Source organism: Periophthalmus magnuspinnatus, chromosome 7 (genome assembly GCF_009829125.3).
Source record: "Periophthalmus magnuspinnatus isolate fPerMag1 chromosome 7, fPerMag1.2.pri, whole genome shotgun sequence".
Taxonomy (NCBI): domain Eukaryota; kingdom Metazoa; phylum Chordata; class Actinopteri; order Gobiiformes; family Gobiidae; genus Periophthalmus; species Periophthalmus magnuspinnatus.
This window is the reverse complement of record NC_047132.1, coordinates 6869464-6895855: the sequence shown is the minus strand read 5'-3', so window position 1 is coordinate 6895855 and position 26392 is coordinate 6869464. Positions and strand designations below refer to the sequence as shown.

General features: G+C 40.3%; 1 protein-coding gene across 1 annotated transcript; it reads right to left on the bottom strand.

The window, feature by feature from the left end:
• Nucleotides 1-1573: 1573 nt before the first annotated feature.
• LOC117373915 (uncharacterized) lies at nt 1574-25918 on the bottom strand. Its single transcript, XM_033970034.2, has 16 exons — nt 25880-25918; nt 24327-25404; nt 24034-24256; nt 23046-23309; nt 22585-22732; nt 9928-10684; nt 8646-8805; nt 8453-8557; nt 8207-8305; nt 7957-8131; nt 6412-6991; nt 6180-6333; nt 6012-6101; nt 5729-5924; nt 1859-5647; nt 1574-1764 (listed from the first exon to the last, which is right to left on the bottom strand). The coding sequence occupies exons 1-16, from the start codon at nt 25908-25910 to the stop codon at nt 1574-1576; spliced, it is 8040 nt and encodes a 2679-aa protein (XP_033825925.1). The 5' UTR covers nt 25911-25918.
• Nucleotides 25919-26392: the final 474 nt, after the last annotated feature.

The following is a 26392-nucleotide window of genomic DNA, read 5'->3' as shown; positions in this document are numbered from 1 at the left end:
TCCTTTCGAGGTCCTCCAATACTGGGATGTGGGTTTCCCCGTGCACCCCCCCAGTTCTCATTTCCAGGACTACAAACTTCACCTTCATGTCCAAGGTCTGGCCTAGGTCCACCCCTTTGAGCTCCAGGATTTCCTGGTCCATCTCTTCCTCTAAACTCTTGACCCCTTGGTATGCTACTGTGCATTGGATCAGGTCCATCCATAGGGCCATGTCTATGTTCACCATCCCTCTCAAAATCTGGCCCTCCATGTCCACCTCTAGGGCCCCCTCTGTGTTCCCAATCTCTACCTGGGCCTTGCGCACCATGTCCCCCTCTATGAGGTCCTGGGCCATCCATAGGATCATCTCTGCCAAAACCTTGCACTCCCAACCCTCCTCTGTGTGGGCCCCATCTGTGAGCTCCTGGAACATCTATTGGGCCTCCTTGATGTTCCTCACCTCTACTGAACCCTGGCCCTTCATGTCCCCCTCTATTTGGACCTGGGCCATCCATAGGTCCATTGTTAACAAAACCTGGCCCTCTAAATCCTCTACATGGCCCTTGATCTCCCATGTCTCTTTGTTCACTACCTCTATCAAAATCAGGCCCAACAAATTCTCCTCTGTTCAACCCTGGGCCACCTCTTGGGCCACCGGTATGTTCTCCACCTCTGCCAAAACCTTGCCCCCCATGTCCCCTTCTATTTGGTCCTGGGCAATCCATAGGGCCATCACTATTAAAACATAGCCCTCCACCTCTACCAAACCTTTGGTCCCCATACCCTCCTCTGTGAATTCCTGGGCCATCTATTGGAGCACCTCTATGCTGCCCTCCTCTACCAAACCCTGGTCCTACAAACCCACCTTTATATGGTCCTGACCCGTCCATGGGACATTCTCTATCAAAATCGGGCCCCTCATGCCCATCTATGAGATATCCCCGGTCATCCATAGGACCACCTCTATGTTCCCCACCTCTCCCAAACCCTGGTCTTCCAAACACACTTCTATGGGGTTCTGGCCCAGCCATACAGCCTCTATCATAATCTAGCTCCCCAGGTTCTCCCCTATGAAGTCCTGGGCCATCCACTGGACCACGATGTTCCCCACGTCTACCAAATCCTGGCCCTTTAAATCCCCCTCTCTGTGGTGGTCCATCCATAGGGCCTCTGTCAAACTCTGGTTCTTCATGCTCCCCACTCTGAGGTCCTAGCCCAGTCATAGGGCTATCTCTACCAAACGGTTGCCCTCTAAGGGGTCCTGGACCATCCATAGAGCTATCTCTATCAAAATCTGTCTCTCCCAGTCTTCCTCTGTCGTTTCCTATACAGTCCATTGGACTATGTTGGCCCACACCTCTTCCAAAACCTGGCCGGCCAAATCCCCCTCTATAGGGTCCTGGCCCATCCATAGGACCACCTCTATCAAATCCTGACTCTTCATGTCCTCCCCTTTGATGTCCAAGACCATCTATAGAACCACCTCTGCCTAACCCTGGTCCTCCAAACCCACATCTTTGGGGTCCCAGGCCATCCATAGGGCCTCTATCAAAATTTGGCTTTTCATGTCTTCCTATGTGAGGTCCTGGGTTCTCTATTGGACCACCTCCATGTTCCCCACCTCTACCAAACCTTGGCCCTCCAGATCCACCTCTGCGGGGTCCTGGACCATCAACTGGACCATGATGTTCCCCACCTCTACCAAACCTTGGCCCTCTAAATCCCCCTCTCTGTGGTGGCCCATCCATAGGGCCCCTGTTAAACTCTGGTTCATCATGCCCCCCACTTTGAGGTCCTGGCCCACTCATAGGGCTATCTCTACCAAAACCTGCCCCTCCAAAGCCTCCTCTATGGGGTCCAGGGCTATCCATAGGGATACCTCTATGCTCTAAATCTCTACCTAATCCTAGTTCTCCAAACCCACCCCTATGGGCTCCTGGGGCATCCATAGGCCCTCTATCAACATCTGGCTCTCCATGTCCTCCTCTGTGAGATCCTGGGTTCTCTATTGGACCACCTCCATGTTCCCCACCTCTACCAAACCTTGGCCCTCTAAATCCCCCTCTCGGTGGTGGTCCATCCATAGGGCCTCTGTCAAACTCTGGTTCTTCACAAACCCCACTTTGATATCCTGGCCCACGCATAGGAACATCTCTACCAAAACCTGCCCCCCCAAAGCCTCCTCTATGTGGTCCAGGGCTATCCATAGGATCACCTACATGGTCCCCACCTCTGCCAAACCCTGGCCCTCTGAACCCACCTCTATGGGGTCCTGGCCCATCCATCGGGCCTCTATCAAGCTCTGGCCCTTCAAGTCCTAGCCTTTGAGGTCCTGGGCCATCCACTGAATTACCTCTAAGCACCCCACCTCTTCCAAACCCTGGCCCTCCAACTCCCCCTCTACAGGGTCCTGGACCATCCATAGGGCTTCCTCTATCAAAACCTGGCTCTCTCCGTCTTTCCAAGTCCTCCCTGTAGTGTCCCAGACTCTCCATTGGACCACCACTTCCAAACCCTCCACTCCATGGACCTTGGCAATCTATAGGGGCATCTCTGTGTTCAAATTCACCAAAATTTGAGTCTATACTTTGACCTCCATGCAGACCTTGCCTATCTATAGAGGAATCTCTAGGTTCACCTCCTCTATCAAATGATGGACCCCCATGTCTCCCTCTGTGAGACTCAGGCCCTTGAAATGGCAACCCTCTAGAATTCCTTCCTCTAAAAGCAGGACCACAGTTGTTCCACGGAGCGTGAAAATCTGCTCCTCTCCATTCAGGGTTTTGAGGGCTATCAGTTTCAACTATTTGCCCACATAATTTGGGATCGGCAAAACCACTATCAGACCCAGTGTCCTCCATAAATGACCCTGAGCCTCTTCTTTCATGTGCTTCTCCTCTGGGATTTGGGCCCGTAATATCTCCATCTCCTCTTGAGTGATATCGTGATTCAGTGATATTTTTATTTTGAACAAAAGTCCCAGGCCCAGTATTCCGCATGTTTGGATTTCTTTGACAGAAATCTCTTTCTAGACTAGATCTTCTTCCACGCTCCCCAAAGTCTGACACTGAATGCTGATCTCTAGTTGAGTCCATAAATGTATTGGGGCTAAAATTCGCTAATTCTCTGCTATTTTTAATGTGCCTGTCACTGGAGTTTTCAGGCATTGGATGTTTGTTACTAAGTTGTTGATCATGTATTCCCATAATTCCCAAAGCAGCATTGTTTTTATTTGATTTACTGGAAATATTTATGTCTTGTTTTGGGTTTGTTAGGGCTGGGCTACCATCTCTTGATGCCTGGAGAATATTTTCAAGATCCCCTAAGCCTGGAATGGAATCTTTACATGGGCTATCTTCACGGCTCTCTTCATTCTTTGGAGAGATTTCAACTTTAAGAGGCTTGACATCATCCAGTTTTTGAATCTGTGAAATTGTTTCTTCAGATTTCAATTCTACTTTAACACAAGCCACAGCATCTGCTTCCACTAAAGTTAGTGTTTCTTGCTCATTTGAAAGAGAATCGTCAGGAGTTAGAATTGGTTGAGAATAACTTTCAGTTTTTACTTTCTCTTCAGTAGGTTCTAGTTTCACATTGCTCGCCATCTTTACAATGTCCATACATTCAGATGCATCTTGTTCTGAAAATCGGGGCTCTGGATCTGGACTTTGGGGGGAATCTCTTGTAGGTGGTTCAAGCTCTCTCAGTGGTATTAGACTATCAAGTTTGCCATCCATCAAAAGGTCTGTAGCCCATTTCAATTGCTTAAGGTCCCCTGGTATGTTACCAATGCTAACTGGTTGCTCTTGAACATCTATTTGTGTGGGTAGCTCCATCTCTTCTGCAGCAGCATCATTTGTATTATCAGGAGTTCGTAAAGATAAGTTCTCATGATGGTTTTTCAGTTGTGGGATGGCATTGCTAGTTTCATTTTTTGCAGCAATTTGACTTGATGGGGAGGGTTCTCTTCTTCGGAGTGGTGAAAGAGAGGCAGAGTTTTTATTCCTCTGTGACGATGACGACCTTCTATGGCGTCGTGAGCGTGTCTGTGAGGTACTGTCCCTCCGTGTTTGACTGTGGCGCTCTGACCGGTCTCTGGATCTGTGTCTTGAAACAGTTCTTTCACTTCTGTGGTGTCTGTCCCTGTCTCTCCGTCTTCGGGATCGGGAAGGAGAGCGACGCTGAGATCTTCTGTGCGGACTTCGATGGCGGCTCCTTTCGTGATTGCTTCGTCTTTTTGGTGAATACTTGCGCCTTCTGCCGTGGCTTGAACTTTGCTCAGCTTTAGAGACTGATGAATCTTGAGACTTTGATCTGGGTTTTTCTAGCATACCAGCCTGAATTTCATCAAAAAGAGATTCATCCTCTGGATCATATTCTACATCAGAATCTCCCACTTCACCAGGAGAGGAGGCTTTCTCATTTTCTTCTTGTATTTCACTTTTATCATTTAAATTGTCTGTTTCACTTATTATATCAGGTGCAAAGTTATCTTTTTCTGATGTAATATCCAAAACTGGACTGTTGCCTGCTTCCGCCGCACCACTCTGCAAAGTTACAAGTTTGCTTGAAGGCAGAGCTGACGATGGAGGAGACACGAGAGAATCAGAGACTGAAAACTGAGCCATGAACATTCCCACAGCTTCTCTCTGTTTACGGAGAGCCTCTTCCTGTTCTTTCAATTGTCGTTTCTGCTCTTCAATTTGTCTGTTCAGTTCATCAAGCATGCGCTGTTGTTCAGTTAGAGTTTCAGCTGAGATGACTACAGCCCCTGTAGGAACCGCATATGCTACAGCAGCTGGAGCAGCACCTGGAGCAGCAGCTTGAGCAGCAGGTGGTGCAGCAGTCTGGGCTGGAGGAGGTTTAGAAACTGGAGCAGGCGTCACTTGGGGAGAATCTTGAAGAGTAGGTGGGTTTGGCTTTAATGCCTGAGTAGAGTCTGAGACGTTTTTGGAAGCTTTTTCATTTCTAATATCATCAAAGATTGTTTCGTCCTCTGGATCATAAGCAATATCATCATCAACATCATCTGTAAATTCAGGGATATTTTCCTTAATGTCCGTGTTACTTTTGGGAACAACGCCATATCCTACTGTAGGATCATACTCCTCTTCTGGATCATATGGCCGATCTAAATCATCATTGTCCTCTTCCTGCATTTCTTTGACTGTGGTTTTCCCGCCAAACTGCTGAACTATTGGATCCACCATTGATAAAGCACGGCCTGCTTTTGCTTTGGTACTTGGCTCAGAAGATACATTAGACTCTGTTTGCTTGGTGGGAAATAATTGTTTTAATATTGTCTGTAGGGGCGTTTCATTACTGGAGGTTGTTGTATCAGTCTTAGATGATGTACTTTCTTTGTTGGTTTTGGACTGAGAGACAGATGCTACAGATGTGATTGTAACAGAAGAGGTAGAGCTAAAAGCTGATCTAGGAGGTGAACTTGGAGGTGTGATGCTTATGGGAATCTCTGGGTCATACGGTTGGAAGTCTTCTTCTTTGTTTGAACCGTAAAGACTTGGAGGTTTTGGTATCCATGAGGGGTCAGAGGACAATGATACTTTGGGACGCTTTTCTTCAACTTCTGCCGACAAGCTTCCAGGACGTTTTGATTTCTGAATAATTGCAAGACCCAGAAGAAGATTTGGACGGTTCTTTTCAAAACCTGAAAAATAAATAAAGATTAGTATCTCTACAACTTTATCTTTTCTAAATCAAATTGTGTTCTTGAGTACTATTACTTTACCTGGTCCTTCAAGAGATTGAAGTATGGCTGGCACAGCTTCTTTTGCACTTAGTGGAAACAGGTACATGTCTTTTATGGAACGGCCGCTGTTTGCTACAACACCAAATCGCCCTCTGCTGCTGAAGTACGAAAACAGTGACACATAAGCGACCTCCTCCTCATCAGTGGCAGGTTGAAATCGGATGACACACAACTCCTATCAATAAAAATAGAAAAAAATTACAAAAATGTATGTTTCATGTAAACCATTCAAAGGAAGAAAATGCAATTATGTTGATCTTACCTTTGTAACTGAGGTTTTCAGTTTGGCAACATAGTCCCAAACAGTTTTTGGTAAAATTCGCCCTCCGATCTGTATTGTATCAGGCAGGTCCTAACAGTGTGAAACAATAAATCAACAATCAAACCGTGAATCAAGTAAATAAATCAAAGACACTGAATATTAATATACCGCTTTTAGGTGTTCAGCAGGACCTGACACCAGGTATCCTTTTGTGACAAACTTTGCAATGGTCAGCATGTTTAGGAAGCCTTTCCAGAGAATTTCCTGCTTTGCAAGAAACTGTCCAGTCCCACTCTCAGAAGAAATTTTAAGGGAAGGATTTCTGAAAGGAAATTAAGCATGTTATATAAACTGCACACAACATATTTTTGTATTTGAAATAATTAAACTATAATTTTACCTTGAGGATGAGCCATAAAGTCTAGGATCCCCTGAATGCAATGGTTTTGTGAGGATGGATTTAGGTAATATTGTGGCAGAGAGGAGAGACACAGGTGGAGTAGGAGAGTCTTTTAAAGGAAAGTAGGAGTCTGTTTTTTGAGTTTCTCGTTCACTCAGACCTGCAGAACTGTTGGTCAGAGCAGCATATCTACTAGCGGCAGTGCGAGGATCACGTCTTGTTATAGTTACTGTGGAGCAAGCTGGAATGACTGCTGGCATATAGGATTTCAATGGAGCTGATTGTCTATCATCAGAGCTCGGGGATGCGGGTGACTCCATTACAGGAGAGGCGGGTGTATCCACAGAGGGGGAGGCAGGGGAGTCTTGGGTAGTGGGTGAAGCAGGAGACTCTACAATGGTCAGGACCGGAGAGCCCATGGTGAAGTGAGACACAGGTGACTCCATGTCTGGGGAGTCGGGAGGGGCTAGGAGAGGGGAGTCCTCTCCTTTGGACCTTTTCCATAAAGGCTCACGCTTCTCCTCAGAAACCCTCTTTTTCTTCTGCACAGGCTCTCCCACTTCTTCTTGTGGCATTTGACCTATTGATAAAGTAGGGCATTGGTAAAACATTGAGACTATACTGAGACTATAGTGGTACAGGCAATCCTTATTACAATAATTTTATTGAAAATTATATATATATATATATGATATATATATATATATGATATATATGATATATATACATGATATATATATATATATATATATATATATATATGATAGATAGATAGATAGATAGATAGATAGATAGATAGATAGATAGATAGATAGATAGATAGATAGATAGATAGATAGATAGATAGATAGATAGATAGATAGATAGATAGATAGATAGATAGATAGATAGATAGATAGATAGATAGATAGATAGATAGATAGATAGATAGATAGATAGATAGATAGATAGATAGATAGATATAGTAAATAAGTCACTTACTTCCTCTGGTTAATCAAAAAGGACTGAATACATTTTAAATATATTATTTATATATATTTAAGATAACAAATTATTTCAAACTGTGGGGGTTATGCAGGTTAGTTTAATGTAACATGACGTAACATTCTAAAGAATCATTGTTTAAAATTGACAGGGTCAGACTAGGTTCTGTGGTAGAATTTGTCAGATTACAGATGTTGGTGTGGACCATATTTTTTTGGTCTGTAATTGCTGAAACAATTTTTCCTATTCAAGCTTAAAACACAATATCTTCAAAAAAGTGGTGGCACACAGAACCTGCAGGTTTTAACATATTACATATACAAAACTGTGCATTTGCAAAGTGGCACCCCCATAGACCTAAGCCATTTTAACTCGGCTGGGGCAGGCAGGTGAGGAAAAAGCTGACCCCTGCATCACTGTATGTGTTGTCAGTTGGAAGGACTTCATGCCATAGGATAAGACCCATACAGTTCTAAAGGCCTCTGCTCTCCAACTGAAATTGTGCAGTCACATTCATATTAATGCAACGTATATTAAAATACATGACATAATCTGACTGACCTGTGCAGATTTTGCATTTGACGTCAAAAAGGTGCTTATGATGTTCTGCTGTAGTGTCTTTGAGCATACAAGTGAGAATATCAGGTATAGCGCTCCCTCCTTGGCTGGACTGGCTCGTCTTTGATTTTATAATGGGCTCGGGGACAGTTTTCTTTTGTTCCAGTAAAGGCACATTCTACAAAGAAAACATTATTGAAATTTAAAAACAGCATAAGACATACTATTTATCCGAAGTAATTGGTCCGCGCACCTTAGTCCTATCACTCCTGGTCTGAATCAAACTGGATAAATCTAACTTCACTGGTTCAGGCTTTTGCAGTGAACCTCCTACAGATAGTGTGGCCTTCACCTAAAGACAACATAATAAACATAGCATTACTTCTATTGAGTTAGGTTTGGTTATTTGGGGCCCAAATATCCAATGAAATATATAATCATGATCATGTATTAGTAGTATATTGTTAGATTATAGTATTATTAGTATAAGTATTGTTACCTCCTTAGGAGGTTCTGGAGGCTGTATTGCCTGCATATCTTTCTGGCTCATTCTGACCAATCTGAAGGGACTGATCTCTCCTTGCACCAGCCGAAACAACAGGCCCTACAATGACCACATAACAAATTATATTAAAAAAGATTGAACTGATTGTAAACATGATATATAAAACAATTGTAAAATGTAATTGTACCTTATTTTTTGGATCTTTCAAGTTGAACATTATAGTACGATACTTGTTCATATATTTGCTGTCTGTGTTACGAAATATGTTGAACATCTCTGTCTCAATATTTGTGACAAGTTTTCCAACATCATTTTCAGACATGTCCAGCTCTTCACTGTCACACACTCTGCACAGATGGACACAAACATTTCATTGCAAATAAGGCATCACTAATTGGTATTGATAATTGGAAAATATTACTGTAGGTATAAGCATTATATACATGGATATTTACAACAGATTAATTCATAGATGAAATGAAGCAGAAGCCAAGTGAATTCAACCAGAGAAATTATTTCATTGTACACTTAATTTCCAGTTGTTCATATTAATGTATTTACATTTCCTCCATTACAAGAGATGCACCAACACAAATACTAGCATCTGAAGTTGTATCAAGGATGGCAGTTCAGCCTGGTTGGGTATACTGTATAAATTAATGTCTAAATAAAAGTATTTATTGGCTGTTTTGTATTTATTTATGTGATAGCGACAAGTATATACATTAGATGTGTAACATACTACAGCATTTAAAGCCAAGGCTACTTTGCAATTGAACTGAACTTTTATACAGCGCAGTTCTGCATTAATTTATCAGAGGAGATCATTGTGTGTTATATATATATATATATATATATATATATATATATATATAAATATACACACATATATACACACACACACCCGCACGCCCACACCCACCCACATATATATAGTGTTACGTAAATAAATATTGTGTATATGTACATTTGATATATTGGGCTGAGTCACTTCACACAATCATCAAGCTAAACAATTGTGAATTTTCTTATTGGATGTTTGTAATAGTCAATCCATGAGTTTCAGAATGATGAAATTTTAGGACCATTGCCATAGCAATTAACATCTCAAAAGCAATGATTATGTCTTTAGTATGATTGAACCTATTAACAGGACAATGAACCTCATGAATAGGAAGAACCCCCCATCCCCCCATCTGGGAGTATTATAATAATAAAGCATTAGTCTTATATAGCACTTTTGCAGATGCTTTACAATGTCATGCATAATTCATTCACTCCATACTTGGTGGTGGCAAGTTAATATTGCAGCTACAGCTACCCTGGGGTAGACCAATAGAAGTGAGGTTGCCAATATGCACCATCAGCCCCTCTGACCACCACCAACACTCACTCGCCACCACATTAATACTAGGCATACTGGTAGGACATCATTTGAAAACCACCCATATGTTTCAACAGTTTCTCACCTCTTAAACAGGATGCCGACTAGAGAGCGCTGGATACTTTGCCTGACCTGATTGTTGGGTTGAGATGGTGGTCTTGAAGAGGGGGCGCTGGGGGCAGGGGGCACAGGCAGATTTCGGGTTTCCATTTGCATCACAGGAGCAGGGGAGGGCTTCTTGGTGGGCTCTAGGCTTGGAGCAGGGGAGGGCTTCTTGGTGGGCTCTAGGCTTGGAGCAGGGGAGGGCTTCTTGGTGGGCTCTAGACTTGGAGCAGGGGAGGGCTTCTTGGTCGGTTCTAGGCTAGGTGGAGGTGCTGGGTCGGATCGATGTTGGAGTGCAGGGGTCTTCTTTGGTATAACATAAGTGGTCTTTTTGACCACAATAGCACCTGTTTCATGTAGTCTGCTGACAGGTGGAGCAGGGGGTGGAGTTTCTAGTGGTTTAGTCTGTTTTGTGGTTGGTTGTGAGTGTACTGGTTTGGCGTGGGTTGTGAATGCTGTGCTTGGCTTTGGGGAATTTACTTTTGTAGAACTCTGTTTTGAGACATTCTTTTTAATGATTGGCTCTTTTGCCCTTTCTGAAGGTTGCTGTGGTAACGTTGGTTCAGGGGCACGTTTTGAAGTGGGGGTACTGTCTTTAGGGGCAGAAGCAGGTGCAGGGGGAGGAATGACAGGTGTAGTTGGAGCAGTGACAGTCTCAGTAAGGGGCTCTTCTGAATTCTGCTCTGAAGGAGTGATGGAGTCTATGACATCTGCAGCAACTCCAAGATCCTCAACAGTGGCTAGAAATGACAAACAGATAGCATGGTGCATTTTAATATTTAATATTTGCTTGAACTGTATTGATGAATTGTGTATCAGTGCCATTGCCTTGACAACACTAACAATGTTTTGGTTCCTGTGAGTGTGAATGGACTGAAAACCATTACAATGGTCCGACTGTCTGTCGTATGGACAATAGATTTTCCCATCATACTTAATACAATTAACATAATAACATAACATTGTATATTTATACTGAACATACATTGAAAGGTGTAGCCTTTTGTGTGTGTGGAGTTTGCATAGTTATCTGTGCCTGCGCAAGTGGTATGGTTGGGTTCACATTCAGCTCCCTCCATGAACAGAACTGAGGGTGGGAGCTGTGATATATTATCTAAATAGATATTTAATCTTTAAAGACCAGCGATATTTACTAAAAACAACCGTGGATTCTTAAGAGTCATATTAAGTGTGTATGCCCACTGAACAAAACTATCCTGAATAATTAATCAGGCCAACAAAATAACTGGAGCCCCCAAGGCCTCTCTCTGCGATCTGTAGATGCTCAGTGCTATGAAAACATCACAGACTCCTCCCATTGCTTCTGGCACATAAAGCAGCTCAAAAAGGACAACAGTCTTTATGCAACATGAAGTAGATGGAGATGCTAATATGAATAGTGCCATATGAACCATCTCGCAATTTGAGGACTTCAGGGACCGGCCTCCTGCTGGTGCCCAGAGTCAGGACTAAACATGGGGAATCAATTATGCAGCTAAAACTTGGAACAGTCTTCCTGAAGATGTGAGACAGGCCTCCACTTTGACAATATTTAAATCCAGGCTCAAAACGGTTCTGTTTAGCTGTGCATACGACTGAAAGGTTTTTATTCTGCACTCTTCTCCTTTAATGGTAAATTTATGATGACAAAAGAAACATGGACTGATGAACTTTTATTAGACATAGTAAAGTGACAGGAAAGTATTTGAGAAGTGACAGGAAAGTTTTTTGTAAAGTAATGGGAAAGTTCTTAAACTGAGCAAGACAGCATTTAAAGAGTGCGAGAGAGAGTTTTTAAAGGGTGCAAACAAGTGGGTGAGAGAGTTGCAGATTGGGTGATTATTTATGTTTTGATTTGTGTGATTTTAATGTCTTTCTTATTCTGTAAAGCACTTTGAATTACCTTGTGTACGAATTGTGCTATACAAATAAACTTGCCTTGCCTAATACGGTAATAATACTGTATGAATACTGTTTAAAAGAAAAATAAAGTTGATTGTACAGATTTTGATTGAATAATGAGGACAAACAATACATAAAATATGTTATTTAACAATGGAGATAAGGGTTAGGAATACATACGTTTATACTTCACCCACTCCTTTTTGAACATGTATTTTCTTGTATATAGGGATTATGAATCCTCATTATTGGTTAGCTTTCTTATTCCATATGTGTAAAAATCACCTGCATCAGACTATGTAATTGTCATTATTGTTTTGTCTTGATTCTGTTTTTTGTTCATGTTTGAAACAAACATTTGATTAAATAAAGGCAAGACAAAACACATCCAGAATACTCATAACTGTACAATAGCACATTATTTTGTTTTATACTGTATTTTGTTTTTTTAATTTTATGCGCTTCCTGCCTGGTTTTGTATTATTGCCTGAATAAGTCATGTTGAAAACAAATTTCCTTTTATGTTAAGAATTGTACCAAATTGCACCATTGTACCATGCATCAACAAACTATTTAAGAACTACATTTATTTTGGGAATTTCTGCTTAAAATGTCGTGTTATGATTAGTTCAATTTCAAGAACTGAAGTTTTTTTTTTTCTTAAAGGTGCACCATGCCACATTTTTAGTGGGGGAGAGGGACTACTTCCTCTGCCTGCCACAGACAATATGCCATTAAAGTTTGTATCTTGTCTTATTCAACTACAGGTGTTTAAACTTATCTTTTTATCTCCTGTATGTGTTTAATCTTGGACATAATCTGTCAAATTACCCCTAAATATAAGAAATGTAGAAGACACCAGTGTCAACATTATGTAGGTTTGATTCTGTGATGAGATTCCTGAACCCCGCTCGAGGTCTCTTGAATACATAGTTTTTTTATATTTCCCTGAACTGTCATGGCCCATACCTATGAACTTGTTACGCCTGTGTGTGTTTGGGCAGGTGACTGCAATGAACATCACTTTAAAAGGTATCAATAACGTCTGAGTGAGAAAATAGGACCGCACTGTGGAAACCCAAACAAATTAACACCAGACAAAAACGCTCTAGATGTGTCACCAAGGGATGCAATAGGGTCACCCACTCCTCAACATTTAGGAGCGGGCCAGTTATTAAGTGAATCAGCTGAATCAATCAAACATGATCTGCTGTTTAAATAGAAACGCTGGGGGTGTAGTGCATGTATGCCTATAGCGGAATGTTCCACAATTACTATGGTGACACAATGCACGTATAGTAAACACTGCCAAATAAGAATAAGTTTTAAGATCTACGTATGAAGTGTGATTAAAAAAAAAAAAAAAAACTTCATTTAAACAACACCTCTTCATGAGCTTGCGATTATTACAAGCATTCATGGTGCCATTTAGGTGTTTTTAGATGACAAAAATGTGAGAGTGACCAACTGAAAAACTGTTGGCTAATGCTAGCTAGCTAGCAAAACCAAGAGGGTCGTTGGAAAAGAGCAGTCTTGTTCATCACGACAGTATGGCTTTTCATCCTTCGAAAACAAATGACGGTGATGATAGGTGATAGAGGCTTCCCTCACAGATCGAAAGGCTGGTTGAACTTCACTGTCTCCCTCCTGATGTGATGTCCTTGGGCAAGACACTTGACATGCCTTGCCTTCAGTGTCTGCATCATATGTATTGGAAAACAGTTTTATAATGTAAAACTTTTGTGTGTTCAGTGAAGGTAGAAAAGCATTATAAGACCATAAACCATTAAGGTTTATGGTCTTATATAACATCAGCACAAAGCACAAGAGAACAGACCATAGGCTCGCAAACAGCGCAGCGTGAAAAAAAATCACCTGACCAAGACCTAAATAATAGCAGCCTGGACAGTGACACTGAAGAGAAGGAGGAAGTGGTGATAGAGAAAAGAGATTGGGTTTAGGAAGTTGCTGCCTGAAACATGTAAAACTTTATCATTTGATTTATGAGACTTATATTACCAAACAATAAGGTTTTATTGTTCAAAGAATCAAGATTATTAAATAGTGCAGAAAACCAAATCACATTTTAAGTAAATTTCCTGCCTCACTATAAGCCTGTGAGTGCACATCTCTCTACCAGGATGGAAGCATGGGTAAAATGCAGATCATCAATTTCCCTGCAGACTCAGTAGTACAGGGAGTTGTATGTAGTCACAATGAAAACTATAGTGACTTATTGATCCAGATGCACTACTATGATTGTACAAATCTTTGTCACACTTGGCATGTACGCCATTTATGACATCATCTATCCAGGAATAGCAGATGGAAGTATATCAATTTTTTTTTTTACGTGCACAGTCCCTGACAGTTAATTTGTTTATTTAACTAAACTACAGTACTTCACAACAGGCTTAATGGCATAGTATGAAAAATCTTGCCAAAAATAAAAAAAAGAGACAAAAATAAAAGCATGTTTTTACATTAAGGGTGTTGTTACTCTGAGCTGGCTTACATCTCTGCAAACCTGAATGTTGTTCCTTTGGCTATAATATTCCACAGTATGGCTTAAACCTATCTATCCTCACAAAAAAATATTGTGAAGTATGGTTTTAACTTTTTTATTTCCATGAAATCATGCAGTTGACTTTCCTAATACCAGGGGTACAGAGACCCTCTGGGGTATGCAAGCACTTGTCAGGGGGGACATGGAAAGAATTCAAATTTGAAAAAGAAAGTGGAATTGAATATAGTACTTGAAAAGAAAGTTTGAAATAATTGTCACTGTGCTTGTTAACATATTCAGGGTGTACTCGTAGTTTAAATGTGCTCCTGCCCATCCTGAGAACATTCTATAGGAGCACCATAGAGAGAATCTTCACCAAATACATCTCTGTGTGGGTGGAGGCAGCACTGACTCTGACTGGGAGCATGTGAGGAGTACTGAGGAGTACTGAGGAGTACTGAGGAGTACTGAGGAGTACTGAGGAGTACTGAGGAGTACTGAGGAGTACTGAGGAGTACTGAGGAGTACTGAGGAGTGTAGAGACATTTGGACCTCTGCACAGGACATTGCCCCAAAACACTGTTTGAGCCAGGCCAGAATCCTCCCGAGGGATCCTTCACACCCTCATCATGCTCAATTAGAGTTTTTGCATCTAGGTTTTTTGATATGGCTGTCAGACTGCTGATTTTTTTTAAATGTGTAGGCACTGCTGATTTTAAGCTCAAAACTATTTTGTACCGTGTCGAAACAATATTTAGGGAGTACTCAAAGAAGCTGACTACAGGTATGTAGGCCTTCAATACAAAATCTGTCAAATTACTGTCTACACCATTAAGACATGGACAAAACAATGCATACTTAATCCTTGAGCAATGATCCAGTGTTACCTCAGCACATGCTCAGGTCCCATGAGAGTGTGCAAAGCACTTCGTAGCTTTTAAAAAAAAAAAAAAACGCTATAGAAATAGATATTATTTTTACTTGGCAAGATAACACTTCAACATTGCCTATAGTCCATGCAACTAAAAATAAACAAATCACAATATAGCTGGTTTACTGTACGCTGAAAAATACAAATGAAAAAAGGCATATTTAACCAATGATTTATAGCTTTATGGTATAACTTCTTAAGTTATACAATATAGCAAGTAATGTAAATTTCATACCATGGGTTCCCTTGTATTAATGCATTTTTTTTTCCATTTCAGTGAAATGTATACTTAAAACTAACAAAAGAATAAAACTCAAACCCTAGCTGTACTTAGATATTAATATACCAAAGGCTTGAATAATAAATCACTTAATTTGGAATTAAAGTAATGAAATAATGAAAAACATTAATTATCTGACAGATTTTGTCCAGTTAGTTGGCTATGCATTTAGCAATAAAGGACTGTAAATATTGTATTATCATATTGAAAATAACTAGGCCACATGCAACTGACTCTGGGGAATTAAGCTATTTCAAAGGGCACCGTGTCTCATGATTCACCCTTTTATTACGTGTTTTTATGACATTTATGACATGTAGCCAAATAAAAACATATAATTTGCTCAACATTTACTCCACATATCAATATAGCATACATACATTTTTTGGTCAAGATTAATGTGAGTGAAAAAACTAAACAGGTAAAAATGATTTCATAAAAGAAGCTGTAATGGCTTATTATTTCATAAAACCATTGCATGGAATTATGGAATTAGTGTGGGCACCCAGTAACTCAATGCTATGTAAGCCATTTATTTGAGGAGAGAAAAAATCCCTGTTTTGTTACATGTAGAAACCAGAAGAGTGTGAGTAACTATTTAAACACTAAAAATAAAAGGTCATCTTGGTGAATGCTCCAGTCCCATTCTGTTGGACAGAAGTTTGTCACTCAAAGGTCTCGACTCTGGTCACCACAATCTCTCAATAACATATATGGTGCGTGTTCTTACAAAGCACTATTCTAGTTAATCCTGCCTACAAACTACACAACTATACAGTAGATGTTTAAACAGGTTATGATGAGGCAACTTTATCTTCAGGTTGTCTTTCATGATTGTGGAGTAAAACGTTTAGTTGTTTTTTGATACATTTTAAACACTGTGCAGGATAAAAGGCCAACCAGGGCTATGGCCCAGTAAGATGCAGCGAAGAATGAAAAACAGATACCATGACTTACTTAAAAATCTTAAGGATTGTGTTTGACACAACAGAAGACAGTGGTATGAGGAGCAGAGTTTGTGTGAAGTCGACAGACACGTGTCGGGCAACAGAAGAGCAATTTCAACACTGCAACACCAGCTTGGTGTTTATAGAAAAATGTATTTCATTATGTCTCAGAGGTCATGAAAAACCGTGTTCCATTTGTAACAAATATTTTTAATAATTGACTCATTTAGACCAAGTGTCTGAGGAACATCTATTAGTTGTATTTGTCTGCATACACTGATGTGAACGTGCGTGTGCGTACGAATGGCTGAGTGGTTCCTTGATGTTGAGTACCGTGAAAGTAGAAAAGCACTCAATAGATGTGACCATTTAGTTTAAATTCATAATAAATTGTTGTTACTGTTATTTTGTAACATATACATCTTGTTTCCTGAACTCTGGTTATAAGGGCTGCTGACAGAAAGTACAGAAAGAATCTTTTTTTAAGATCAATGTTACAAGGTCCCCGAATAAAAACCTAAACAAAAATAGCCAACTACCAAACTATATGCAGAATTTTAAAATACTAATTAAATCTAAAACGTTTGATTAAAACTAAAAATGGTTATTATAACAGATAATAGGCTCAAAATATTCTGGCCAAGTATTCATTTTTAATTAGGAATATTCTAATTTATAGTGGTCAGACCATTTTACTTTTTGTGCTCGTCTCAAACCAGAATGAATGCAGAAAGGTGTAAGAGGACCACGCACCAGAAAAACCTTCATCAAAACAGATGATTTTTGCCAGTGAAGCACAAGTGTTTATATAGGAACTAAATGTATCTGCTTTCATTTCAACAGGTCCTTCCTGCCCCTTCTTTTACTTTGTAAGGTGCTGAATGTAGTTTTGTAAGTTTATTGCATACAATGGAAAGATCATTTTCCATGTTTAATTATATCAGATAAATAACTTGAGAGTTTGTCACCTTAAGTTGTGTGCTATAACCTTTGGGCTGCATCATGAGCTTCTATTCTCGCAAACTAATGCATTTTTACTTGACAGTTTTAAGAACTTTAGAATAACACTATACTGGACAACTGAATAGGCTCAGATGAATCTTCGTAGTAAAATGTGGTTTTAGATGTCCTGTAGAACTCCATACCAATCTTAAACTGCAGCAGTCTGCAGGTGACATATGCAATGTTGAATGAAAGACTGGTCTTGGTCTTGTCATGGACTTGCTTCAATTAATCTTTTCAGATGCAACAGATGCAACAGATTAGTCGCTTTATGTAACCCTATAACTGTAATTTGAAAGACGCAGGAAGAGTCAGATTTTATTTGTAGTGTATGTTGACTTCTTTGTCTTTTCAGTTTGAATCATGATTGTGGATTAATTCCAGAGAGCTGCCACTAGAGGGTAGTGGTGAGCTATACATTTTTATATCACATGTCAAGTAAAATCATACACTGCCTGACCAAGTTGTCACAAAAAAAAAAGGTCACACGCTCTGATTTGTTGGACCGCCTTTAGCTTTGATTACGGCACACATTCGCCGTGGCATTGTTTCAATAAGCTTCTGCAATGTCACAAGATTTATTTCCATCCAGTGTTGCATTAATTTTTCACCAAGATCTTGCATTGATGATGGTAGAGTTTGACCTCTGCACAAAGCCTTCTCCAGCACATCCCAAAGATTCTCAATGGGGTTAATGTCTGGACTCTGTGGTGGACAATCCATGTGTGAAAATGATGTCTCATGCTCCTGAACCACTCTTTTACAATTTGAGCCCGATGAATCCTGGCATTGTCATCTTGGAATATGTCCGTGCCATTAGGGAAGAAAAAATCCACTGATGGAATAACCTTGTCATTCAGTATATTCAGGTGTCAGCTGACCTCATTCTTTGAGCACAGACTGTTGTTGAACTTAGACCTGACCAACTGCAGCAACCCCTAATTGCTTAATTAAATCCAGGTGGCGACTTCTTTTTTGGCCATCATGCAAGGACTGAGCCACGTCAAAACATCCACGATGAACAGGGACAGAAGCAACAGCCAATATAACGCCATGTCAAAGTAACTGACCATCAAATGTAGCTCTTTAATATCAACTGTAACCAAAACACTGCATCAACAGTGTAATCGAAAATGACCTGCAGAGGGTGAGTTCACCCATCAAAACCTCAGACTGAACAGATTTGGTCACAAGTGAAGTCAAAGAAAATGGCACACAAAATTAAACCACTAAAAACTACCAACAGAGAATAATGTAAAACATGGGCACTGAATCTAGTGTTGTCGCAATACTAAAAAATAAAATGTAATTGTACTATATTTAATATTACCATCATATGATCACCTGGTCTTATACTAGTTATGAAATAGACCAATACCATTCATAAACTATTCAAGAAAGGTCAAATTTTTCCCCGTTTGTGATTTTTTCCAGTATCAAATGAGTGTCTAGTTTTGTTTCCATATCGATTAGTATCCGGATATCAATACCTTTGGTAACTGTAGTCTGATATGGAACATTTGCCCTCACACTGTCATGGTACGGTACAGTGTACATTGTACAGCTTGTGTGGAGCTGAAAGTCATAAAACACTGGAGCCTTCTCTGACAGCACAGAGCAAGATGAAATTCTGCCATAAACAAGATACCAATCATGGGACAAATCGAATTGAAAAAAGAAAAAAAAAATACATGATGCAATGTGAGAGCAGGTGAATAGTTCCTTCTGGAGCAAGACCACACCTCACGCATGCCTCTTACTGTTGCTACCCTAATACCGCCCTCTCCCTCTTCTGTTATCTTGTTCGTGCACCTCTTCCACCGGACCTCCACTCTTTTCTACTTCTACTCATTCCTTCAGTCTTTCAGGTACGAGGGGGATATAAAGCCAGAGAGCCGACTACCCCCATGAGAAACCTCAAACCAACCTTTGAATACCACTTTTCCCGCCATGATCATCATCTTCATACATAATAAATTCATATTTGCACTGTATTCTGAGGTCATGGTCCTTGCTGGTGAATGTTTTTTGTGTTGTGGATAACTGATGTGATCTGTTCACGTGTGATTCTTGTATACGATTGTATGGATGTCGTATGAAGAAATGATTTTGAACCTGCAATTGTTCAGGTGTCAGCAAGAGCTAACTATGAACCATTCCCTCAAAATCTAATAACATAAGCCAATATCAAACCAGGAAATCCTGTCTGCATTATTTCAAACACTGATGACTCACAAGATGTACGTGCAGCTTTAGCTCTTTTAGTGGCACAGTGGTGCAAAAAGCTGATCCTCATGCTATAGGCTAGCTTGATTTGGATTTGTTTAGTGTTGCACTCATGAATAATGCAAATTAGGGTACACAGTATGAAGCTATGGTGACTAACTTTGCAGAAATGGTTTAATGCTGTTTTTTTCTTCTTAAAATATAACTACTGACACTATCGTTTCAGAGGTAGTTATCTGGACACTGTTTTTTAAAATCAAGATGTTTCGACTCCAGATGTCCAAGTGTCCAGATGACCTACTCTGAAATCATTTCTACCTTGGACCACTCCTGAAAAAATGAGGGATTACACTGACATTATGACCATGAAAACTGTTATACAGATGTGTACATTTGTGTACATTCTGTTGTTTAGAGTTCAGTGACATGCGGTGAGGTTCATGGCTGGTGAGGCACTGATGTCATCACAATCAGATTTACAAACATGTAAATCAGGTGTCGGCAGGTAAATTTGGCCCCGGGCCAATTTCTCTCGTAGTAAGTGACTTGGGCCAGAATAAAAAAGAATTTCAAAATAAAAGTTCTGAAGTGCATATGAAATAGCTCTAATAGTATGAAATAAACACATCCACACAGTCAGCCTTTTAGTGTGTACCACTCTGTTTGAAAAGAGCGTGTCTTTCGTCCTGTAGTTTGGAGCAAATCGGCGTTGGTCCTCCTTTAATTATAACTTCCTGCTTCGACCGAAAATAGAGTTTAGAAAACTGTTTGAGCTTTAATATGTAATCTTCCTAATTTTAAAAAGTAGGGCCAGACAAGAAAAAAAAAGTGAACAGATTGCTAAGCTTGACTTGCTGTCACTATTCTGCTGCCCCAGGAGTTGCAAGAATCCCTGGGCTCGCAAGTGCCCCCTACCATGAGGCCAAAAAAAAAAAAATGTAAATAGCAAAGTTAAATAGAAAATAACTTTATAGTACAAATCATTGGATAAATTGAACAATTTCATTAATTTTTTCTCTGTGATGACAGGTGAAGCACAGCCTCACCTGCCTCCCCTGACTGCACGTCACTGTTAGTTACGTCTGCATACAATGTCAATACCAAGGGTGATGATCTGCATGCAGTCCTCAGTGTGGTCCTAGATAGAATATGTGCCGAACTTGATCCTCCAAAAAGACTGGCATTTGATATGGGATACCAGAAAAAATAGAGTATAAACCGAGTACTATGCAATTACAACAATTGGGTAATTTGAGGATACTGGAACAATATCTGCGCCCAGACTTAAATGGCACTGTCTCAGAAAAACGGATATAATGAATCTGACACCTGTGTCCAGATTGCACTAAAACTACAATAAATATCTTATTTTGGTTGTCTCAGAAATGATAGATCCTGCTGATGCACTTGCACAGTGTCTGTATGTCCACTAGAGGGCAATGGACCCATCCACATGGATGTTGTGTGCTTTCATTATTCTGAATATTAGTCTAAATGTTTGATTGTGATTGGCAGAGTGGCAGGTAGTTCTCCGTCAGGACAGATGTTTACCACCACTGGGCATTAATGAGGCATTCATGCATAAAAATACATTGATACTAACTGGAGAGTTTCTGGTCGTCTATAAAACATTATACTTTGCTAATGTTTTTTATGTACACTCAAATCCCTGACACACGGTCTCCAGGGGGGAATTTACCACTGGCGAGTCTTCTTGAATCCATTGTGCTTTGAACAAGAGATGAGTAGTCTTCTTTGTCCTCCTCACCCATTGCAGATTTCAGTGTCTGTCAATATCAGATCTGTCTATGCATTTGTATCAGGATGAACCTAGCCGTCAAACTGTATAAAGGTTTTGAGCAAAAATATTAAAATAAAATTGGGTGTGACATTTGCCTGCATTGTCTGTGAAAAGAACCAACTGAAATATGCATGTCTTTTTATGTTAGTGGTGAGAATGACTGTTTAGAAAATAAACATTTTGACTGCTGTATTTTGCATAAAAACTACAGTAGCGATTTTCTTTAGGCCAACTCACAGGCCCCTGGGTGGAAGGGGTCTTTGAGTTGGTTTGAACAGTTTCCCAATTTTCCCATATTACAAAAAGACAAAAAAAAATGTTGTCAAGTGTTGGGCCGTATTTCAGTGTTTCAGTATTGAAGGGGTTTTGTGTATGGTTGACGTCATTACCAGGAGAACAATCTCCATTCAGGATTGATTAGATAAACCTTGTCAAAACATATATTCCCTCACTGACATGTAGAAAACTACTAGCTTGGGCACGGTGTCCATGGTCTTCATTGTATTCTACAGAGAAAGTTGCCTTTTACCCATTTATTTCAATGTAATATAGAGGCAGGATATACTGGGATAATCAGAGATATGAGAATGATGTGTGCATCTGTTCTTCACTACGAGAGAGCTGTGACTTTACAATTGTAAAGGCATGTCCAGGTTATTCAAAACAGAGGGACAAAAAATAATTGCAAGCGATTGAGCCGATGCGACCACCGCCTGGCTGTTGTGGTTTAGGAAAATTAATTTCTGGTAGCAATGCACCAACTGAAATCAAATCTGTATAGATCAATACTGAACTGATTGTATAGAATACAATGAAACATCTCCACTACAGTCATAATGATAAGAGTTTGCCAAGAGCAAGCTCTTTGCACATTTTGTGAGCTGCTTGAGTACATTCAATGGGAACATTTGAGACGGCTGAAACAAACTGTAAAGTGATACTTACCAGCTGCTGATCCCTCCTCAGAGCAGTGCCGTTGTGTAGTGTGTGTAGTGTTAAGTGCTTATGTTGTATAGTATGTGTGTGAGTGGCTGGTGGTACATACAGGCGTTACACTGTGTAGCCTGATCCTCAGTGACACTGGGGTCACAGGTTTGACTGGACTCTGACTCCGAACACTCTTCGTCTTCTTTCGACTCCTCAGGCACTTCTCTGTTTGCCAGTCGCTTAGAGACCCTACTTCCCCTCTGGGCCTGCAATTACACATTTAAAGATGGTCTAAAAATGGTCTATTCATTTTCAGTTCAATTAACAGATTTTTCAGCTGGCCTAAATGCATACTTGAAACTTTTAACACCATTAACAATGTGATTTCAATGTCCTCGGCGGAACACAACATAACCCACCTGTTGGAATTTGACATGTACAAAACCTGTTAACCTGGTAATTTAGATTTGCACAAACATGTTCTGAAATCCATTAGATTTCTTGTGTTCAGATGTTAGTGCTGCTAAAATGTGCACTATAAACTAAAATATTTGTCCTATAGAGCAAAGAAACCCAAACCTTTGCAGGGGCTTGTGCAGGGGCAGCTTTCCTCTGCGCTCTGGCTCTGGTCTTGGGCACTTTGGGCACAGACAGATTCTTGATGGTGGCAGCAGCGTGCTGCATGATACAGTCACTGCCGCAGTAAACAGACCCGGGTAAAGCAGGTTTGGAGCAGCCAGGTCCGATACATAGAGGGGAGCTGGACTGGGACACTGAGGTCGGATCTGGTTCAGTTTTCACTAATAAAGTGCTCCCCTCCACTTCCATCATCTTCAAAGTGCTCTAAAATCATATGCACAAGTCAGAATTCAAGAGTAAGTAATCTAAGTAAGTAACCTATAAAAATAACAAAATGTTCACATATCCATACCATAAAGGGATGTAAATATCTAAATTGTGTGGCAATATCATGTCGACGCTAACCTCCTTGAAAAACACTTATATCACTTATATCTAATTGTGCATTGCACTCTGCTGCACATTTTTCTTTTTGTGTGTGTGACTGTGGGGTGAAAGCTCATTTGGCTATTTCATCAGAAATAGCCAGATGAGCTTTTAGTTTCATTCATTCAGTCATAGTTTTTATATTTCATAATAGGGCTGTGCAATAAATCAAATTTGAATTAAGATTTAGTCATTTCTTATATTCTGATAAGCTTACGTATTTTTAATTGAGAAGTCTACAGACTGTCAGTAAAATAATGTGGCTTGGAGCAGAGCTCACGTTTGTTTAAGTGGCGTTGATTAAAAGTCTGCATTTTTTATGTTCAGGAAATTAATACTTAAAGACATTAAAAGGTTAATGTAAGCTCTAAAGACCAGCCCAATTTCATACTGCTGAACTGAAAAATAATAATACAAAAATACAATAATGGTATTGTTTCCTCTGCAGGTTTAGTATTTTAATATATTGAAAAGGTCCTTTGTAATAGTATGAGACTTTTGATATTGTACTTTCTTACAGACCTATGCTAGTATGTATATAAACTTGTAAATATTGTTTCACCTGTGTTTGTTGATTCTCTAGTTCTTCATTTTCCTCTGCAGGCGGACTCTGCAGTACACTTTTTAAAGGGCTCATCCCGAGATCAGGCTGAATAGTGAGATCTGCCTGGAGGAGGTTTGGTTCAATGCAAACCAAACAAATATACTCTTTTCCTTCAGTCTTCATGTCACCAACGCAATCGCCATGGAACCAGCCCTGGCAACCACTGCAGCAAATCATCAATCTAAGTGCAATGAGTGATGGTTAACGTCTGATAAATAATAAAATAAATGCCATGGTAAATTAAATCATACCGGTTAGTTTGTGATTGCTCACAGATGCGACAGACAGCATTTGAATCAGGTGCGTTCAAAAGCTCTCCTACTCTTTCCACCTTTCCGTCTTCTGCTGCGTTATTAAACTGACCAGCAATGGACTGGTCTTGGTCAACTATGCAGTCAGACTGGTGAGGAGGACTGATGTTCAAATCAAAACACATTTGAGCCATTTCTGTTGGGACTTGTGGATTTAAGTTTAGTTCTTCATCTTCCACCTGTTGTAATTGCTGCTCAGGTAATTCAATAGTTAACTCAGTACTATTGATCACCTGTATTTCAGTAGCTTTACCCCGCCCTCTGCCTCTCCCCCTTCCCCTACCCCTCCCACGACCTCTCCCCTTACTCCTAGCCTTCCCTCTCCCACCTTTTACTCCTTTAGTCTGCTCTTGTATTTCTAAATCTTGTTTTAGCTTAATATCTATCATTTCATTGCTACTCTCTTCCCTACTTGAAATCGAGACAACATCGTCATCCTCCTTTGCCACTATAGGAATCTTTAAATCATCATCATCATCATCCAAAACTTCAACAGCTTGTGACAATAATTCACTTTGTACTAAAGGCTCAGGAGGGGGTGAATCTGGCTCATCGTCGCTGACTTCAATAAGATTTGGGGTCATTACCACCTGACCCATGTCCATTAGTGACCCATCTGCACCACCAAGTAAAGAGAAAGCCGTGTGGAAAGCAGAACCAAAGTTTTGCCACATACTGGGGTCCATATTCCCACCTGTAGACATTTCAGTGGTGGGTTTGCTCTCCTCGGATGCTGGAGAGGAGGGAGCAGACCACTCTAAATCATCCAGAACACTTTTGCTTGAACATGTGGCCTTTTGGTTGTCCCAGGGAATGGGCGTGGTCTGTAGTGAAGGTGTTTTGCTTCTGCGACCTCTACCTTTTCGTACAATAGGAGGGCTGGTGCTTACATCTCCCACCTCCTCCATGAACTCTCTCTTAGCAATGGTGGATCGTCGAAAACCCCAGGACTTCTTGAACTGAGCCAAATTGGGTTTGGTGTTTGTGTTTGTCTCAGAAGTCTCCGACTGTTGTTCCACTGGAAAAAAAACAACAAAAAACCTGATTAGAGCAAGTGTAATTCACTTAATTTTCTGGTGGAGGGTTCACCGCCTGAATTTCTCGATGGAGATATCATTGTTTTGCTTAAAAGGTTTCCTAGTATGTTATTAAACTTGTCAATCTACATGGAGACAAGCATGTTCCACCAGTAAGACAAATTACAGGTCAGACCTGTGGAATGGCCACCTCACTCACCGTAAGAATGAAATGAAAGTTTTTGGGGCATCGCAAACCCATGCCATTGGGTGAAAAAATTGCTTTGCCAAGAATGTGGCTGAATAAGGCATTACTCTCCATGGAGACAAGCAGGGAGAGGATGGTGCACCAGAAAAGAAACAAGCACTATTTCGTCATATACAAGGTTCAAATAAATTACATAAATAAGACAGACATCTGTTACATAGAGATAGATAAATGAAGACAAATGAAAATTAAGGTGATATAATTGTTACCTGGACTATTACAGTCCGTGGGGCTGTCCATTATAGAAGTTATCTAAAAATAAAAGAGAAACAAACAAAAGAGCATGTTAGATGGAAATCTGATGCCTGTGCCCTAGATATGAAAATCATCATAATATCCAACAAGTCCAGTATATCTTTTTACAAAATGAGTGCATTTTATGGAAATGCGATGGACAAATCCATTGTTGTGGTTGTAATGGGCAGCGGCATTTACCTCAGGCGACAGGTTTCTGCAAGCAATTTACACATTGCTTTTCACCAATAAAGTTTACGATTACAATGTGCTATAATCATGCGTTATATTGCTAACATACCAAACGCGTGGGTAATGGCAACAAATGAAGATAAAATTGACAAAAAGTGAGAAAACAGCGATTGTTTCGAGCGACTGATCATGATGTTGTGTATGTTACATGGCTAAGTGGCGTAACATGGTAATAAATGCTGCTACGTCTCAGAATTGGCTTAAAAAACAACCGTATCGTAAAATGCAATGTGCTT